Below are 21,412 nucleotides of genomic sequence, written 5' to 3'. Positions count from 1 at the left end.
TAAACTTACACGGTTAATTATCAGTGGACTATTTTATACTATAAAATAATTACATGCGGTATAATATTTCGGCAGATGGATGCAATAATACAAGAACCAATCAATTGTTTGTGACTTCACGTAACCTTGGTTGAAAATGGTTAACCTCATGCATGGTTCCCAGACATGACAAGAGTTATTACTTGATTTTAAATATTCCTCATGTAGAAATTCCTTACAATGTTGTTGAAGCTTATACTAAGGTCTTCTTTTTAATCACTTTTAAAATATATTCAGGTGGCACACAAAACTTCAGGATGGGAGGCAACAGGAGTACTAAGCAAATGCAAGCTGAGGACTCAACATTATTTTTAGGCAGCATGAGAAAACTGAATCATAATAGGAAAAATAGGAAAAGGTTATTTAAAGCATGTCCTTATTTGTAATATGAAAAGGATTTTTAAACAGATAAAACCCATACACTATTTAATAACCTATAAAACCACTTCTTATATAATAAACTCTCATAAAACATAACACGAAGTAGTCTTTTTTTTTTTTAATATTCTATTTTACTGAATATGTTTCTGGACTTGAGGAATTTGTAGGTTACATTAAACAATTAGTCCTGGTACATTTCAACAGTCTGCAAATGATTCAAAATAAATCAAAAGCAGCATGATGCATCATTAGATCCCACCAGCAGTTTATTAATTTATGTACAATTATCATTTGTACAAATTATTGTGAAGGAACTGACAAACTATCAGTGCTCAAAACAACAGATTTTCTTCATATGATAAGAAGAGAGAATTGAAATTCAAATATGTCTAAGTGAGAAATCAATTTCAATTTGTTATTTCAAATTATGTGTTTTTCTAAATAAAAAACAGAAAATTTCCAATTAAGCATTTATAAAAATCCTTGAAAACAAGTAGATATCACATACTGAAAATGAAGTCTGTGTCTCTAAAGAACAAAACATAATCATGTTTCATCTTTTTCATTCAGAGACTAAGGCTGGGTGGCAATATGTTTTAAAATTTTCACTATTTTTCATATTCACACACCAAAAAGGCACTCATCTTTCAATTTCTCTAAGGATCATCCACAAGAAAAAATAACAGTCAAAGATGATCAAAAAAACTAAGGGGAAAATGGAGTATGACTGCTTAACTTAACCAAGAACAACTAACAAAAATCAGCAGTGACGTTGGAATTTTCCAAATAGAGTAAAAGGGAATAGAAGAAGATTACCATCCTTTTTCTACACTAGATGCACTTTCTGCAAAGTGGCATTTCAGTGTTAAGAATTGTTTACAATTTGTACAGTGTTATGATATCATATTTATCATGATATGATATACCTTTGCCTTCACACATTTACCTTCTCTTCTCTCTTAAATAAGATTTCTAAATATTTCACTAATACACTTTTACTGTGTTTCTATTTTGCTTGGCTCCAATCCTATCTTTCACTCCTATTTATTTATTGTCTCCTGGGACCCGATTTTGTAGTTACTCTTTACAATAACTCTTTCAGGTCTGAGAATTTTATTTCGGAAATCGGTTAAACAGGCCAGATTTACTAGGCACCTGTCACGCTTGATGCCAGAAGAGGACCCTGGAAGAGAAGATACACTAATAATAGCTATCATTTGTTGGGCCCTTGCTAAATGCCAAGCACAATAATCAGTACATCACACGCATTGTCACCTCAATCCTCACAACAACCCTTTAAAGTAGTTACATTAGGTGCATGAAAACAAATATCTAGCTCTTAGTATTGTGAGAATAAAATGAGCTAAATTATGTAAAGCACTTAAAAGAGACCCTCGTGCCCAATTAGAGACCTGGATTAATTACTGTTAGCTATTATTACTATTGCCCCCATTTTAAAGATGAGATTCCATAGACTAAATTGCAAGGAATATAGTCCATAGAGGCTATGTAATTCTGCTTTGTCATTCTGCTGGTAACGGGATGAGTCAGAATTTTTAAACTGTATTTATGCAAGTACCTTAGTCTTAAACTTGTGTCTTTAGCACAACCATGCTCCATTGCCTTCTCCGAAGTTGAGTGTCTGCATTTTCTTATCTTAGAATCAAGTTAGTCCATATGCTAAAGGTTCTAAGAACTTCAAGGTTCAAGGTTCAAGAACTTCATATTTAAAAGGAAATTTAATGGACCCTTGATTCATCAAACTAGGTGAGATAACAGACAAAGCAGCTCTCACTGCCCGTAAGTCCTTGTCGAAAAACCAGATTACTCGGAAAATAGTAAAAGGAGGTGACCCAAAAGATTGTAATCTGTCAAGAGAAATCAGATATTCACAGCTTTAAAGAATGCCTCATTGTTAATTTGTTTTTTCTCATTTCAGAATCCCCTATCTTTCCATATCACAAAAATACTAGATTTTAATATATCAATTAAAAGTCATTTTTGTTATCAGTTTTCCACAATACGTACGTTTTTGTGTTACCAACGTCCCAAGCTATGGGAGAAAACTGGGAAACTTCCTCATTCCTCCGTCTCTCTCTTTCTCAGTCTCTTTATTTCCATCTCTCTATAAGGAAGCTACTGCAATTTTCTTTTAATTTGCTGAATTGATGTTCATAGTTAAAAGGTGCTAAAGCATACACACACACACACACACACACACACACAGAATTCTTCCAAGAACCAGCAGGTTAGAAGTTTTTTGTGGGACCCATCTGTGTTCTCACATTCATTAGCATTAGCTAGCATCTTAAAAGCAACTATTCCGATTAGCTACAAAATTAAAGTGTTAGCCCAAACAATAAGAAGCAGTGAGAACTTCAAGAGCAGCTGCTGATCTAAGATGGCAATATCTTCACATCTGTGTAACGTTGAAATGGCCATCCTTCATCTATCAATTCTTCTGAGAATCTGCAGACACATCAGGTAATCACAGTAACTGGTGTAATTTAATAACACAAAGGACTATAAAATTTACTGTCTCTGTCTGGAAACCACTACAAAATGTTGTTTAAAACTATTGTTTAGCGCTACTAAAATGTTCAGGAAAACAGAGGTAGAATGGAGATAGGATCATTTAAAGAATTATTTAGTAATGCTATGCATTTTTGCCTTAACCAAAAAGGTTATATATTTTTAAATTATAAGAAAATAAGGTCTTGAATAAGGAAAAAATTCTATCAAAACAATCCTATTTGGGAAGTGACTATTACAGATCAATAGAACTAAACACACATGATTCTGATTTGAGTGGTCAATTCTGTTAGACACAAGGTAAAGAAATACACTTAAAGAAGAAGGAGGAGCATTGTTAAAAAGGCAATTAATACCTTTACTCTAATAAGGAGCTAGAGCAAGTCAGAACCCTGAGCCAGTCTGGAGACCTAGCATACCTAGAAAAACTATAGTTCATTTCATTCTCAAAGAAAATGATAGGACTATCTTCTTCATAAAGGAAACACTAGAATATAGACAGATACTGGATACTTCTTATACCAGCTGCCTCATTTTAAAGATGAGGAAACTGAGATCCAGAGAACATAAAGGACATGTTTCAGAGTTTACTAACGGCTTTATCAGAACTACAATCCAATTCTCTCATCTTAGCCCCCTGATCTTTACAATACTGTGGGGCATCACTGCTGCTGTGTTTAATAACAAAAGTCCCGAGTATTTCTATTTCTTTATATAGTGCAGCCCCCTCCCCAGCCCCAACCAGTTCCTCTCCCCAGAGGAAATCATTTTGTTTATTAGCTCTACAATAGAAGCCTTAAATTCAAATGTCTTTATGGACCAAAGTTATTCAATAGAAAGTGACTGGAATTTGTAGAAATCTGGAGAGTACATACCCACCTAAAAGCAACTACATTTTTTAAAAATCAAACTAAAGCATACTTTGACCAAACAAATGGACCCAAAGTATTCTAGACATTATCTAAATTATCTTATTTGCCACACTCCCCACTTCTCCATCCTGTTCCTCTTAATATAGTCATTATTCATCTTTTGGGTTAGCTTTGTAACTTTAAGGAATATATCATCACTGATATTCCCTATATCAACTACAGACACTATCTCTTGACCCCGTTTTCAACATGCTAACGGTCCAATCCTGACCCTTTCCTTCTGCTTTCTCCAACCCCCATACCCCCATACCTAACTCCCACCCTCTGGCCACCTGAATGTTTACTGTAACATTGCCATCGTTGATAATATTTGCAGTTGTCCGACTTCCATGGTTTATCTAAAGATTGACACTAAAAGTCGAAAACCAGTAAATACCATTTATATTTAATTAATATAAAAATATTGTTCACTTTGGGGCTGACTAAAGTTCTACAATTACTTCCTTTTCTTGCATAGTCTTTTGTTTTTCCTGAAATTTCTACCTTTTTTCCTCTTGCACTATTTTTGTCTTTTCAAATATTTCTGGAACATTAAATGCTGTATAATGTCCTCTTTTTGTCCCAGAGCCTCCTACTAGCCAAAGTCCTCCATTTTTTTACACTAATCCTACATCAGATTTCTAGGACTACCTCATAGCTATCAGGCCATGTCCTTCCCTTTCTTTTAATTACACTTTGATGGATTCGACCTCAAGTAATTTTGTTAGAAAGGTTACATCTGAGGAAATTATCTTTATAGTCCTTATGTGTCTGAAAATGTCTTTATTCTACCCTTGCACTTGATTGATATTTTGAATGGATATGAAATTTTGAGTTGCAAATCACCTTTCTTCAGAAATTTGAGTATTCTATTAATTCTTTAATATTTGTTCTAACTATATTTTTTGTTTCCTTACATCACTCCAGTTAGTAAGAATCACACTTCAAGGAGATTCACTGTGACTCCTATATTTTCCTTTTTTTCCTCTTTGTTTGCATTGTGGAGATGATTTTCTCTATTTGAAATTACAAATTTCCCCTTAAACTATTGATTTGAATAACTTTAATTTCCAAGTTTTTCTTGTTCACTTATTGTCTTTTCCATATCATCCCCTTGTTTTACAAATGCAATATTTTCTTGGATATCTTCAAGGATTCTAATGTTTTTGTCTCTTTTATGATCTTTTAATTATATGTTCCCTGCAAGATGACTTTATTGTTATTGGTTTTCATTTATCTTGGTCTCTCTTTGGCATGTTACAGACTTTTCTTAATATTGTTTTCTTACATTATTTCTTAAATATCTGGTGATCCCTAGTTGCTGTTTTATATTTAAGAGTGAAGGAATAGAAATGCTGAGCCCTCTGTATTTGAGAGGGTCTTGTTAATTAGAAGACTTTGCTTTAGGATAAGCAAGTTGCTGATCATTAGGCTTAAAGACTTTAAGTGCTAAAATAAAAGGGACTATATTCTCTGGTTCTAAGATGTAGCCCTAGTTGCCCTCACGGCCCCTCAGCAGTGCACGTAATTCCATTAGTATGTGTTAAGGGGGGATGGGGAAAGGGCTAGTGAGAAAAATTTGCTGTGGGGATGTTCACATAGGAGGTAGAACTGGCGAATATAAGGCTGACTATTCCATCTACACATGTGGACTAATTATTTGGTTTCAGTCCAGAGTCTCACTTCTGTCCTCTATGTTTCCGGCATTATGGAGCCTCAAGCTGCTGGGGGCTTGTTCAGGGCGGAGTGGCTCTCTCCTCAAGTTCAGGCCACTCCCCCATATCTTAGTCAGTTCCCCCCGCCTTGCTTCACTTCGTCCAGTTGTTAACAATTTGTTATCTTTTTAACCCCTTAATTTGACGCTTAAATTAATGAGGTTTCAAGGAGGAGGTTTAGATAAAGGTAAGTCTCAATCCTTCTTCTTACAGTCGATACTTGCTTGTTTAAACGCAATTCTGCTAACCTGGAGAAGTTACCCTTAAAACACCCAAAATGAAGAAAACCCAAGAACAAACAAAATTATTATGCTGTTGCATATCACCAGTCATCATGGCAAAAATGCTGTTCAGAATGATTCAAACAAGGCTCTCTGCTGAAATAAATACAAATTGCACATCTGCGCAGATCTTAAGGTACAAAGGGTAAAAGTAACACTACTGATTTCATGTTTCTGAATTGCCTTATAATCTATCCTTTTTGCAGGGAATGAGACAACTGATTAACATTCTCAAAAAACAAGATTTATTGAAGTTCAAAATTATTTAATGAGATAGTCGCAAATATCTTACATTAGTGGAGGTTATTTGTCCTTACAAAAGAAATGGAAATGATGCATACATGTTATCCCACTTGAATTAGAATTATATAGATAATAAGAATTTGTGCATTGTAGAAGCAAAATGGGCCTATTGTTGCCTGCAACAGCAAATGAAGTGTCTTATAACTAGCAATTCAATGTGTTAATTCAGCTGCACCATCCAATTACCTACGATTCATCTCAACTTAGTGCACAACAATAAAACTCTTAAAATCTGTGACAAGATGTCTGCGCTAGGTTTACCAAGTAGAAGAAATACTATCCCAAAGTCAGGGAGTGGGAGCCACAGAATATAATTATTAAAATTGTTCATCACAATCTATCAACTAACATCACGATGAATTTTTGACATGAAGTCAATAACGTAGAGTTAATAATGAAACATATATTGGATGTTTTATAAGGACTATCTGACCAAGCAATGTGAGAACTGTGTGGCAACTGAAATTGGCATCCCCTCAAAAAACACAGCATTCCCTTGGAGCCATAGGCCTGCCAACTGCCAACTGACCACAGGGCCCAAGCACACAATTCTAAAAGTAGACAAAGGTAATGAGATGTGAGTTTAGCATCCCCAGCCTCCTGCTAAATGACCCAGATGCAAGAGCTAGAGCGTCTGTCTCTTACCTTCTTACAGACTAAGTGCTGAAATGAACAGAAGCTGTTTTTTATTTACCTTTTTTTCTTACAGAATCAAAAGCACAAATAGATAGTCCAATACTGCCACATGAGGATTTATTAAGCCATAGAAGAGACACAATTTAAAGTAGAGAGCACCATGAAGAAGGAAGACAGGAAGGGAGGGGCGAGGAAAATATACAAAAGAAAAAGAGTATTTAGAAATGATAAACACAGCATTTACTTAAAAAGAAAACACAAAGGTACACTGAAAATCTATAGGATATGGGTAAAATCTGAACCATTATAAGGGACAGGCTGGTATCTATAATATTTTTCGGGACAAGTGATGTATAGTCTCATTTGAGATTGAGCTATCAAGAGAATCAAAGAAATATGAACCTTGAGGATCCATAAAAAGAGGTGGAATTTGCTGAGAAAAAGAGAAAAGACTGTACTGAGTTTCAAAACTAGGCTAGTCAGAAATCCCATACACCCTTGCTTCATTTACCGAATCTGAAAACATCAGTGTTTTGTTTTGTTTTTTTTTAAAGATTGGCACCTGGTCTAACAACTGTTGCAAATCTTTGCTTTTTTTCTTTTTTTTCCCCAAAGATTGGCACCTGGGCTAACAACTGTTGCCAATCTTTTTTTATTTTTTCTGCTTTTATCTCCCCAAACCCCCCTGTACACAGTTGTATATCTTAGTTGCACGTCCTTCTAGTTGTGGGATGTGGGACGCTGCCTCAACGTGGCCTGACGAGCAGTGCCATGTCCGCGCCCAGGATCCGAACCCTGGGCAGCCACAGCGGAGCGCGCGAACTTAACCACTCGGCCACAGAGCCAGCCCCAACATCAGTGTTTTTAAGTGCAGATTTTTATTTCTTTAAAAAACCAGACAGGTGGAGTGACTCATTACTGGGGGTATATAATTCAAATAATTTATATACTGTAATCAAGTATGAATCAGCCTAAAATAACATTTATTTTTTAAAAAGACTTTAGAAAAGTCATATTAAAACACTGTCTTAGTGCATGAAACAAAAATATTAAGTTAACAGAAAATTGCTGAAAATCAACTGAGAAGACCAGAAATAAGGAGAAAATGCACCTCACCAAAAATTAATACATCAGTTCTGACAGATTACCCATGATTACAAATAACTATAATTATTCCATCATATAAAAAGCTTACCAAAAAAACATACTTGAGGAAAAAGTACAGTAGTTTCAGTAGGATTTCCCCAATCCTTTCATAGATATGAATATTTCCTAATGTAACTAATTTAAACAACTATCAGCAGTATTGAAGGAAAATAGGCTACTGCTTATTAGATTAGAGATGCAGAGCTTCATTACAGATGGAAGTCTATATATAGAAATCTTATTTAGTTACAGATTTAAAATTGTCTTCTTCCTGTCTTCATCATTATGTGTCAATTTCTTGTTACGTATTTTGTTTTCTTTTTGGGGGGTCAGGGGTCTGCGACTAACTAGAGACAATAATGAAGCTACTTGAAGAAAACCACTCTGACTTTTCCATGTTTACCATCCCCTTCATAGTAACTTACTTTCTGAATCTGGTCCATGACTTCTAAAAGGTAAACATCTTGTTTCCAACTCTAGAACCTGGGTTTGTTGGTCAGATTTTCTTCCTTCACTTTTAAAGGTAAAACTTAAATAGAAAACAAGACATAGAAATCTGGGTTCCATTTTCAATTCCGCTACTTCAAGATTTGTGACTTAAAGCAGGTCATTTTAATCATTTCATCAAAATAGCACAGTCCTTGACCTGCCACTTATCAGCTTACTGTGGACAAATTACTCAACCTTTTGTGTCTCAATCCCTTCATCTTTAAAACGAAGATACTCATAAAACCTACTTTTGGGGGTTGTTATGATTAAATGAATTAATATCTGTAAAGCATTTAGAACAGTGTACAGAACATAGCAACTTCTATATTTTGTTAAATAAATAAAAATAAGTAAATCTGAAAAATGATGTACTAGATCAAGGTGCTTCAAACCTCACTGTACATCAGAATCACCTAGAAAAATGGTGATAAAGTTAGATTCTGTGGACCCCCGCCCCCAGGCAAATGAGAATGTGCATCAATGGGATCTGACAACCGATATTAAAACAAACACACAAACGAACAAAAATTAAAACCTCTTTAGGTAATTCCAACTTACAAACTGGTTTGTTAGCAATGACACTAAACAATGCCTTAGGTCAATTCTGCTACATTTCACACACCCCATCAGCATTCTTTTCCTTCTCGGTGACCACAATAGTCACTATCCAAAGTAACTTGGGATTTAACAGCATCAGTCAGTTTTACAAAAGCAGTTAGAAGTTTAGCTTTGATATTTTCTTTCGTACCTCAAGCAACGTTTCTTCCTCCTCACCAAGGCAAAGAAAAAAGTCAAACAGCAGCAAACCGATCCCCAAAGGTTGAGACCACTCATTGGGGGGAAAGACAGAGGAATAAGTTCTTAAGAAAGACATGCTCCTTTTGTTTTTGCCCAGCACTGTTTCCTTGTCCAAGGACAAAGATTGGCACCATCTTAGTGATAGTTATTTGTGGTTAACTACCACAAAGGAACAGGTCATCTCCAATCCTCTACTCCTTTCAACAGACACTGACAGTGAACTGAGGCTAGAGCAATTGCTAGCATCTTTCCTAGGTCCAAATTTTATTGCCCAGACTTGCAACTAGAAAGAGAATGGAATAACTGTAAGTGCTGTGTCTCATCAAGTCATGGATATGACAATCATGCTGGCCTGTGCTGTGTGGATGCACGGGGTCCACGGTGTAGACAGTATATTATACTGGTTCAGACTAAGAAGGGTTCCCGAGCACAGTCTACAGAATGCAGTGAAATAAATTACCAGATCTAAGTGAAATTTTCGTCAGTCTTTGTTAAATTAGAAAAATAAATGCAATGAAGAAAAACGCGCAGAAATCTAAATTTAAGAATTATATTTTGAGATTCAGCTCTGCCGTCCTGGTTGGTGTTAAAATGTCCACTCTTATAATATGATGGTAATATAAGTAGACTTTTTAAATTATTCTTACTCCACAAAAGAAAATATTCACATGGAAGTTGGCACTCATTTTTAAAAAAATTTTATTAGTGAAAATTTCAGACCGAGAACTATTAGAGCATTGGCTTCAGAGACAGAAAGAACTGATGTGATCCCTGGCCCTAATACACATTAGCTGTGTGATTTGGGGCAAGTGAGTCCTCATTTATACAATGGGGGTAGTAATACTACTTACTACTCGTTTGGTTATGAAGATGAAATATGGTAAGACCTGTCATATGTTTATTTAACCAAAGTACGAAGTAAGTATCCAATAAATTTTAGTTATTTTATCAATTTATAATTCAATTCACCATTTTTAACTCCCTCATAAATAAAATGAAATGGCTATACCTTCATATATATTTGTTTCCAAGTATTTTTTTCTATTTTTTTTCATTAGACTAATGGTAGGATTGCATAGGGGTCTTGATAGTCATATAAATCTCATCCTCTGTATCTGAAACTAATTATATAATAAAAACCTCAAAAGGAAATAAAGTCGGTTATTACGCTTCTGATCTACAAGAAGATAATCCTCTCCATATGTCAAAACCCACTCTTTAACAAAAAAAGAGATGCTGTGTTTATAATATCAAGGTAATTACTATTAGGTAAGATACTAAGTTGACATTTACGACTATCTCTGAGGCATAATTTCGATGATTCTGAATGTGCAGGCTATGCTTTAAATTCTTCTTTCTGTTAACAGTGGCTACTCAGCACATGCATTATGTTCACCAAAGTGCCAACCAACAGCTTAATCACACTCCTCCTATAATGTTCTACAAGAGCTTCAATAAGATTTAAGTGACAATTCAATGTAGTTTAACGTATCAAACAGAGTCTCAATTAATTCCGCACGGTGTTAAAAGCCTGATATGACATATCTTGGACAGTTCCCATCTATCTTAACAGTAAGTTCTGCTAAAAAAAAAAAAAAAGATACAAAAGAAGTCTGAATATTTACTACAGAGAGTGTGTTTAATTTTCTCACCTAACAGAAAATACGATTTCAAATATTCATATCAGTGATGCTAACAGTCACTACTTTGCCTACATCCCTCTCAAGTGAAATTGGGAGGATTAATCACTAATATGAAATAACTATTAACAATGGATATTTTGCATCTTGCTTTAGGTCTATTGTGAAGGATGGACAATTACAATACGGTAAACATTAGGAGAGAACCTGAGAGTTTATGAGGACAATAACTATGTGGACATTTGCGTGAAGTTGGGCCCTTAAACGAATGTCTCTCTACTTTAACTTACATTTTAAATATTAAGCCCCAGCAATCACTTAATAATCTCTTGTAATAACTTTTAAAAATTAGAAATTTCAGCTTACATAAATAGATTCTGAAACATACTAAGAAAATAAAACTGGAAAACTCACAGGTAAAACTGAACTTTAGCTAATGCATTAACAAGGGTCATTAATCACACAGATGTCTTTAGTCACCTGAAATTATTTCCTGGTAATCAAGCTAAGATCAATTAAATATATTATGATAAATATACTACATCAAAAATATACACATAGGTCTAAATCTGAATCAAGGAGAAATAAGCATCAAATGAATAAAGTCTGTTTGATTTATACTTTGCTCCCAAAGACAATTACATATAATGCCCCAAGTGAATGTCCAACTACTACTGAATTAATGTGTGTATTCATTTTCACAAATTTCTTTGAATTCTCTAAGTATCAAATGTCAGTCAAAAAAGTTTGATTCTTCAAAAACATATATGCCTGTAATTGAATGACAGAAGTCCTTAATTAAACAATGTGCTTTAAGATAGAAATTGTAAATAAAAGTTTAATCTGTTAAAATGATAAATGATTTACCAAAGGAGACAGTGCTGAGATCTTTAAATGTGATTTTTGTGGTCAAACATATGTTTAGAGTATGTGTGTTAGGTGGGGGGGAGTGATATTAAAAAATACCATCAAATAGATTGTCAAAGTCAATATGAGTATACATACTTAAGTCTTGATTTGATGTTTCAGAACAACGTGTTTATTCTGATGACAAGAGCAGGAGGAAGAATTTAGAACAAAAGCCTAGTTAAAATTCCTCGATAATTAGGCATATGGTCACTCAGACTTCAAAGCAGATCCCTGTTAGATCTCATTAGATTTAAGATGTCTACATGTTGCTACTACTGGCCTCGAGATACAAACCCAAGAAGGTGATGTATTAAAAGTCGGTGAAGAATGTGTTGTTTATCGCAAAAGGTGCCACTTGAGACTATGATATCTAATAAGGCAAATCAATTAAAAGACAAAACTATAGGAACTGTTCATTTTCACAAAGCAGAATGAACATTTATTATCAGGGACAGGAAGTGTTGTTATTTATTTCACTTGGTGGGACTTCGTTCATACTTTACTCTCAATCATTTTCTTTACTTTTCTTGTTATTCAGAAATACCAATATTCTCTTCATTTGCCCAACCAGAAAGAAAAAAATATTCATTTTTTGCTTGTTCTCTCACTCTCTTCCTAAAATGCCAAGGTTTTAAAAACCTGCACAGTCTCTATTACCCGGAAATGTTCCTGTTACAATTACCACTTCTAAAAATCAAGTAGGCAAAATGGAAATGTATTTCACTCTGACATAACTGTGTAACCTGAAATTAATGCACATTAAGTTAAAAAGTTAAATATGTCTCGATATTTGTATCAGTAAGAAATCAGAGCATATCCCAACAAGTATCAGAATTTGCACCTTCACTGTCTTTGCCATTTTTAAATACAAAAAATTGGGTAGAGTATCAGGTGATTTATAAGTCATATTTTTAAAGCAAAATTGCCTTGAACGTGCTCCTCAACAAACTCATGGTAAATCTCCAACTGTTTTAAGAGGTGATGACCATATCACCAAAAAAGCAATATTGCAGCCCACGGATTCCTACTACTTGTATCAGGAGGCATTATATTTCCAGGTATTTCAGCAAATTCTCATATGCATGTAGTATCACACCTCTCATATATACCTGAAGCAGTAAGGAAACCTATAAATTATTTAAGGTAAGTGATTCAATCTGCAGATCAATTTATAGCCCCCAAATATTTTAAGCTGATACATCTGTTCTTTACATTAAAAGACAGGCTTTTTCACTTGTTAAAAACCTCACAAAAGTATTCACCCACAAATGGTGTCATGTCTCAGCTTACTTTCAGGTAGGAAGGTTGAGAGGTGCCACCCACCAGAGCCTCTAAACTCAATTCTCCAATTCTGCAGTGACTGTCAGAAAACATCAGCCAAGTCAAAGACTTAGAGTGAGGGGCAAATTCAAGCAGTGAATGAGCTACAAAGACACAGAGGACTCATGTTTCAACATCCCTGCTACTAGTCCTCAATTTCCATTCATAAAAGACTAAATGAAACAGAAAAAAAGGAGGCAGAATTCAGCTTCTCGTATATAGGCTCATTAGCATAGCTGAGTGATTTCAAAGCCTATAAGGAACTGCATGCTAATCAATCAACCAACAAGTTTTTATTAAGCATTCACTAGTTTTCTCACACTGCGATAGGGTCTGCATATCTGAGACAGAATCTGGTCCCACTCTGGACTCGGGGATCCAGAACTAATCTACAGCAGCAGCGTTGTACTTCCTTTGGAAAAGCTTTCTTTTCTTCCTCACCAAAGCTGATCTGAGACACAGTGGCTGCACTTAAGCAAGCAGCTTAAGCCCTGGAATGGGATGAGCATCACAGAAAGGGTGAATTAAAAGCATTTATTTAAACAACCAGGAGCAGCCAGTGAAAATTCTCAGTGGAGTTGAAGGTGGGCAGGGGCATAAGAAAGAAATGTGAAATGCTGGTTTGTGGCAAACTGCAGAGAACTGTACGTTTCTTACGTTCAAATCGTGCCTTAGGCTATGAAAATTCTCCAAATCTATCCACCTCTGAAGTCACTCGAACAGGGTTTCAATATTAAGGTTCTAATTCTGCAGGAGAGGAGGAGTTTGTAGAGATCAGGGAAAAGGCAAGATTAGCAATGAAATGCAAAAGGCAAGATGAGGAAAAGGCCATGGGCCAAGGCAAGGAGAATGATCTGGGAAGGTGAGAGGTCCAAAGAAAGTCAGCAGTAGGTTAACCTTACTTTTCAATATTCTCAAACCAGCAGGTTTTTTTTTTTTTAACACTTACGGCCATGAACGCAAACACACGCACGCCCGAGCACATACACACACACACACACACGACCGAGGTGGGGGGGGGGGGGGCAACCCTGAGCAACGGCAGCCTTCATATAAAGCCCCAAGGACACCTGAAATTTCAGGGGACTGGGGCGGCCAAGTGTCTTTAGCACTGCAAATAAAATCTCTACGCTGTGTTTCTGGGAAGAGGGACCGCGATCTCTTTCAAGAAAACCGCTCAAGGATTGAGTGCTAGGGCAATTTAAAGCACAGTCCCCAATGCTCCTCTCCTCCGCTAGCAACACCTTTGCCTCACGGAAGCTCCCACCCTTTGAGGTTAGTTTTTCCTGGATCCCGAAGCTTCTGTGTTTGTCTGCCCACTGTCTCTTCTCCTGTGGCTGCCTGTAAAGGCTGGAGATGTAGACTCTCCGCCTGGAAATTGAACTGATCGCAAAGAACCGACTAAGAGGAGGGGCGCCCGCAGCTTTCGCTGTCCAGACCAGCAGCCTCCGTGAGCTCGGGTTCGCGGCAGCGCAGCGCCCTCGGACCCGGGAAAAGGAGGCTGGCCCTTGCGCCCCTCATTCAGACAAGGGCAGGCTGCAAGCTGCCTCCATCCCCGCGCCCCCTCTGGCTCCTAGCAGGGAGATCTCCGTACCTGGAGGTGCCCAGATGGTGGGCCGAGGCGTGTTCCCCTGGCCAGGGCGCCTCGGGATCTGAGAGCTGGTGGTTGGAAGGATGAGGTTGGAAAGATGAGAGAGGGAGACAGAGATAGGCGGCGAGAGGCAGAGACAGAAAATACGGCAAGACGGAGAGACAAGCGGAAGAGACAGAATAACAGGGACACAGAGACATCCCAAGAAAGAGAGAAAGAGAATGAGAGAGAAACAGAGAGACCTGGAGTGGGTGGAGGGAGCCAGAGAAGGAAACTGAATCGGAGACACACAGAGAGTGAGAGGCAGAAGGACACTAAAAGAGAGAGGCAAAGGAAGGCAGAGAGAGGGGAAGGCAACCGTCGAGGAAGCCACCAAGACACACAGCGTCCCCGGTGTCAGCGTGGAGAAGCGCCCGCGCCCCGCAGCCCCCGGCCGCCCGCAGCTGGTGGGAGAAAGTTGCCGGGGCGGGAACGCCGAGCCGCCCCCGCCGCCGAGGGCCACCAGGGCGCAGAGGGTGGCCGGCGCGCCCACTGCCCCCCAGCTCCGCTCCGGGTAGCGGAGAAAGCGGAGTAGAGGGCGGGAGACAGCAGAAAGTTCCGCGCCCGCACCTCTCTCTCCGCACCTGCAGCAGCGGACCAGGGCGCTCCGAGAGCCCGGGAGGCCGCCTCGTCGGGTCTGCCGGCGCCCCTGCCCCGGGACCGGCCCGGAGCACTCGGCTCCGCGCCCTGCCACTCGCTGCAGACTTTGCAGCGCCCACCAAGCACCCTGGCCGCCCAGAGGGGACTCGCCCCAGACAATCACAAGTAACAGAGGGACAGCAAGAGAGAGATGGAGACCTGCGATCGTGGCCAAGGATCCCGCGGAGAGGGAACGGCGGTCCGCGCGCGGAATTCAGCCTCCGACCCAGCCGGGCAGGCGCCGGGCGGCCGCGCTGAGTGCCGGGCGCTCCAAGCCCGCGCTCACCTGGACCCCGCGCCGGCCCGCGGGCGCCGCGCAGCCCTGGCCCCCGCCCACGCCTCTCTTCACACTTGCCGGCGAGCAGAGGGAGCCGGCTCCGGCCTCGGCCAGCCCCCGAGAGGCGCCCTCATAGCGCAGCGGCGGGCTCGTGGGCTCCGCGAGCGCGGCGAGAGAGGGAGCCCAGGCCGAGGAGGCGCGGGAGACCAGGCGAGGGCTCCTAGCACATTGTCACCTCAGCAGAGCCGCCGCCACCGCCGCCGCCTGGTCACTTCGCCCCCGGCCCCCGCCCCCCTCCCCCCCCAGCCCGCTCCCTCCCAGCCCCTCCTCCTCGCGCGGCCCCTCCCCCTCCCGGAGCCCCAGCCTGGAGGCCTCTCACTGGGCTAGTATCCTTTACGTAACCAGCACCCCCAGCCCTCCTCCCTCCCGCGCCCGCTCCTCCCCGGGCTGGGGCGGTGCGCACCGAGCGCGCTCCAGCTGCTCCTGGAGCTACCGCTCTAGCGATGTGCACAAGTCCCGCGATACTTGGCAGGCACTGCCCCCGAGAGCAACCGTGGGGTCGGCTCCTCTACCCCAAGAGCGCCTCGCGACCCCTGGCCGCTCAGGGTCCTACGATGCGAAAGCGGGCGTGCGCAGACCGTGTTCGCCCAGTGCACCAGAGAGCTTCTTAGACGGGTGCTGGGGGGTCGGGGACTGCCCTGGGGGAAGCTCTGGCAACCCCACCCTCGCCGGCTGCTCTCCGATGGAGAGATGCTGCGGAAAACTTGAGGTTTCGGCGCCCTGAAGCAGAAAGGGCAGACGAGAGTTTGGCCTCTTGTCCCTTACAGTTCATACACCCTGACAGGATCCTAGTATTCTGGTTAGCGACAGCTTCCTGCCACTGAAAGCACTGTAAGAAAACTGGGAACTCAAAGCGCTTCCTTGTGCTCTTAAAATTTTTAGGAAGAGGTAAAGAAAAACGTGGGGCTTTGAATTCCTTTCTCAGTGAGGAAAAAATATGGTCTTTAACACTGAAGGACCTGAAGGCTTGAATTTCAAAGTAAAGTTAATGTGCAGTCATTTCTAAGTTAGTGTGCAGTGTAGCAGGAATACTAAATGAGTTGAAATATATATAAGGATTTTAGAATAGTGCCGGGCACAAGGCACAGACTTATGACTTAGAAATTAACTAGCCTCTGAAGACTTGAGACCTATCCCCCACTGCCTTTGGGGGGAACTCTTCTAGGAAATTGGGATTGCTGACTTCCAGTCCCTGCTTTGCCGTTTATTCTCTCTTGGCTCTTGGTTAGTTTTGGTCCTTGGCTTTCTTCAGTCTCAGTTTTCTTGTTTGTAAGATGGGGGGGGGGGGGGGCGAATAGGGGTCCTTTCCTGGTGTCACTGTCACTTCACCGTTGTCTTAGCTCCCTCTTCTTAGTTTATGTGGCAAAACTGGGGGAGGATATGATAGCTACTTCAAAAATATTAACAGCCATGTTTTACAGACATATATTGTTAATTATAATCTAGTATGTCGTTGACATTCCTTATTATACTCATGGAAAGCAATTTCTAGAGATGTTATCTTTGTATCTTTGCATGAATCAATTATCTAAATTGATTTGATAATAATTATATTTAATGTTTCCTCCTACAATGTCGATTCTGCTCCTCTCACCTAACTATCAATTATAGGGCATCAACCGGAGGTGCTTCTATGCATGTGTGAGGACACAGGTGTCATTCACAACAACAAGGACCCTCTGGAATGTCTATTACTTGCTCTTGTGAGTTTCGGTTCTGTCATCAGGTCACTCACCTCTGCATGGCATAGAGAGAAAAGCTTTGGAGCAGCAGGTAAAAAATTGGAGTTCTAATGCTGGCACAGCCACTTACTTGTCATACATCCTTGAAAGACATATAAGCCCACATCCTTAAATTCTTGGTCTCTAAAAAACATAGCAATACCAGTTTTGCAAACTTTATAGTAATATTTAATTAAAGCAAGAGTCGTAAAACTAGTCAATAAAAGTTATGTGTGTAGCAAAATATTTGCGTAGTCCCAAAGTATCTCTCTGGGAATTATTATCTTTGGTGTATAACATATAACACGGCATGCCAAAACTTTGTGACTTAAAATAATAAACACTTATAATTTCTCAAGTTCTGTGGGTCATCTGGGTGGTTTTCTGCTGTGGCTGGCTTAATTTGGACTAGGATGGCCTTACTCACATGTTTACTGGTTCGCAAGCTGAACTGGGGACAGGGCTCAGCTGGGATGGCTTATCTTTGCTCAATCTGGTCTGTCATCCTTCAGTAGGCTAGATCTTTCTTCTTGGGTAGTGGTAGTTGCGGGATTCCAGAAAGCAACACCGGAGTGCAAGCTCCAGTATAGAGCACTTTTCAAGGTTCTGCTGACACACACATTTGCCAGTGTCCCATTAGCCCAAAGAAGTTATATAGCCAAATCCAGAAGGGTAAATTAATAGACTCAATTTCTTGATGGGAGAAACTGCAAAATCATATTGCAGAGAAGAATGCACACAGAAATGGAAAGCACTTAAAGTCGTTTTTGTAATCTACCATAGATTCTTCTTAATTACAAGGGAATAAAAAATTCCTTATAGTGAATAAATCTGGTAGACATCATCTTAAACAAGTAATCAAGGTTAAAGTCATCAATAATGGGACAAGGTGACATCATGAGCCTCATGATTTGATGCACTAAGAAGTACACAATATACTTCATTTACTATTCCAGACTCAAAAAATATATATAATTTGCTGTAATCATGAGGAAGCAAAAGACAAATCCAAACTGAGGGAAATTCCACGAAATATCTTGTCTGTACTGTTCAAAAATATCACTGTGATGAAAGTCAAAGAAAGGCTGAAGAACTATTTCAGACTGGAGGAGATTAAAGAGACAAGACTACTAAATGCGATGTGTAATGCAATGTGATTTGGATACTGGACTGGAAAAAAATTATCCATAAAGGACATTGGGACAATTGGCAAAATATGAATAGTCTATAATATTTGATCTATAGCCCTCTTATTTATGTTGAATTACAATTGGTTTTGTGTCAATATTAAATGTCTAGTTTTGATAATTTTCTGTGATTACCATAATAAAATATTTTGGGGTAAAAAGGGTAAGGTGGCTACAATTTATTTACAATGCTTCATAAATACCTCGAGACAGAATCATGTGGGAAATGTGACAAACTTTTAACAGTTGATAAATTTGGGTGACAGGTATATGGGAATTCTTTACAGTAATTTTGCAACATTTTTTAAGTTTGAATTTATTTTTTGAAAACTGAGAAGAGAAACAATCTTTGTTTATCTCAAAAGAAAATTAAATGCATAATTTATGTGAATGAGTGTTGAAAGTAATAAAAATTTATATTGTACTTTTTTATGGAAGGAGAAAGTAGGAATTTAGCTTTAATCAGTGAGGAGTTATTGCGAGTATTTTTTTAAGTAAATGAGATGACCAACATTGTATAATGAGTTGACTATAAAGCATAGAGTGACTTAGATGGGGACTAGACTAAAGACAGGGATATGAGTTTAACAGATACAATCGACTGTCCATCCTGTGGACAATCAAGGCCCCAACTTAAAATGGATGATATATATTTATATCTATATATGTAAATAGATCTTGATGAAATTAAATTGTCAGGTTTGGGCAAATTATTAGCGAAAGAGAAGGAAAAAAGCATTTATAATTTTGAGAGTTTAAGACTAAGTGAGCAGGAGAATGGAAATGCATCATAATTTCTCTGTTAAGAGAAACAGAAAGCAAAAAATTTTGTCCTAAAATGAAAATCTTGTAAGATTTATTTCTAATTATAATACTTTAGTAGCTTCTTGTTGCTTTTAGGAACTAGTCTAAAATCTCTAACATATCCTACAAGACCTTTACAATCTGGACTCTACTTACCTCCTTAGTATCTACAGTGAGCTAAGCACTAGGGTAAATACTGAAGATACGAAGATAAAGACAGCCCTCGTGGAACTTAGAATCTAGTCCTCCGTCCAGTGAATATGTATTGAATACCTACACCATGCGCTGGGAATACAGCAGTAAGCAAAAAGATAAAGACTCTGTTTTCATGAATGCTACAAGGTGGTGTCTATTTCTGGACATCTACTCAGCATTCAGCTGCAGACCACTGACAAGGACTCATGGAATGTTTTGAGGATTTTTTTTTTTTCAGAGGCCAAGGAACATTGTATGTGGTTCAAAGCATAGCTCATTACAGATAAGAGAGCAAGAGGTTGGGCAGAAACTTCTAGCGAGGATAGCTCTAGTTAATGATCTAAAGCTCTAGCAACATAATTATCAGATGATCCTGTTCTATATGCTGCTGACTTACTATTTTTGTGGTAGTCATGCCAGCTGCAGATTGGCTGTTCTACTGATGCCTGGGCATTCTTCAAATTCAATACAATGATTTTGAATGTTCTGATTAAAATTTTGAATAGATTTGAAATCCATTTATAGCCACAAAAATTCAAAAATCACAACCATTAATGTAGAGCTGATATATTTTAAGTACCATTTTAATTGATATAAATATTTGATCAAAAAAGTAAATGTTTAAAATCTTTTTTACCTACCTGCACAAACATTTTTTTTCTCACCTTGATGATGATCAACTGTTATATCATCATTTTTGTTTTTTTTTTCAGGATTGGAACCTGAGCTAACATCTGTTGCTAATCTTATTTTTTTTCTTTTTTTTCTTCTTCTTTTCCCCAAAGCCCCCCAGTACGTAGTTTTATATTCTAGTTGTGAATACCTCTGGTTGTACTTTGTGGGACGCCGCCTTAGCATGGTTTGATGATCAGTGCCATGTCTGCACCCAGGATCCAGACTGGTGAAACCCCAGGCTACCGAAGTGGAGCACACAAACTTAACCACTCAGCCGTGAGGCCAGCCCCTGTTATATCATCATTTAAATTGTCATGATCAAGAAATATTATAGCTATTTCAAGTGCAAAATCTATCATTAAAAAGTTGAGTTCATGGATGCAAGATTTTATTAAAATATTTTTTAAAGATTTTATTTGGAATTCTTATACAACTAAGTAGATCTTCTTTATTATTTTCTAACAATAACTTAATAATGTGAATAAATGTAATAAATCCTTAACCAAGCTCCATATTGATATGCTCATATTTGCTCTGGTTTATCTCATGATCCCTAAAGCCCTGTATCCTTCCTAGCACCTAACACAGTTGCATATTTACATTTTTCCATATCTGTGTGATTGATGTTTGTTTTCTACAATTTACAGTAAGCTACACTAGGGTAAAGTATAGGTTTATATGGTGGCAGTGGGGATGGGTGGAGTTGTTGTAACTTCACTCCAAGCACAGTTCCTTTTGTACAGTAAACTGTTGTTGAATGAATAAACTAATCCAACCATCTGTTAATCAATAGCTAAGCCTTTCCTGTAAAATTTAATTTTTTTATATTTCCTTTCCCCACTGGAATTTTCTCCTTCTTGCTTTGAATTCTTGGTAGGGAAGTAATCATTAGTGTCAAAGAATTAAGGGAAACAACTAATTTTCAGCCCACAGTGATCTTTCAGCACCACGGAGAGCGACACTTGAGTGTCTCCCAACCAACTTTGTGGTCAAACCAGCCTGACTATGCTATGATTTAGCATGCACTAACAGGGATAGGTAAATGGGTACAAAGTAGCGCAATGTGGAAAAGCATTGGCATTCACTTAAGGGAATATGGTTTTGCTGTCACTTAACCACTGTGT

At 38.8% G+C, this 21,412-nt stretch overlaps 2 protein-coding genes across 8 annotated transcripts in view; one reads left to right on the top strand and one right to left on the bottom strand.

The window, feature by feature from the left end:
* GALNT13 (polypeptide N-acetylgalactosaminyltransferase 13) overlaps positions 1-15,946 on the bottom strand; it is a 472,802-nt gene extending 456,856 nt beyond the window's left edge. For 3 of the 7 annotated variants that reach the window (XM_070579817.1, XM_070579815.1, XM_070579816.1), the window contains exon 1: positions 15,529-15,668. The gene's annotated coding sequence lies outside the window, so the exon portion shown is untranslated. Of the gene's footprint in view, positions 1-14,694; positions 14,834-15,528 lie in introns of those variants that run through there. The other 4 variants (XM_070579812.1, XM_070579811.1, XM_070579819.1 and 1 more) reach the window with 4 other exon arrangements.
* Positions 15,062-20,796, top strand: LOC139076610 (ankyrin repeat domain-containing protein SOWAHB-like). The gene is made up of 2 exons (XM_070579820.1): positions 15,062-17,479; positions 20,399-20,796. Exon 1 carries the CDS (start codon positions 15,521-15,523, stop codon positions 16,031-16,033), a length of 513 nt encoding a protein of 170 aa, XP_070435921.1. The 5' UTR covers positions 15,062-15,520; the 3' UTR covers positions 16,034-17,479; positions 20,399-20,796.
* Positions 20,797-21,412: the final 616 nt, after the last annotated feature.

This window comes from Equus przewalskii, chromosome 17 (assembly GCF_037783145.1).
Source record: "Equus przewalskii isolate Varuska chromosome 17, EquPr2, whole genome shotgun sequence".
Taxonomy (NCBI): domain Eukaryota; kingdom Metazoa; phylum Chordata; class Mammalia; order Perissodactyla; family Equidae; genus Equus; species Equus przewalskii.
Note: the sequence above shows the minus strand (reverse complement) of the source record. Positions and strands in the feature narration are given on the sequence as shown.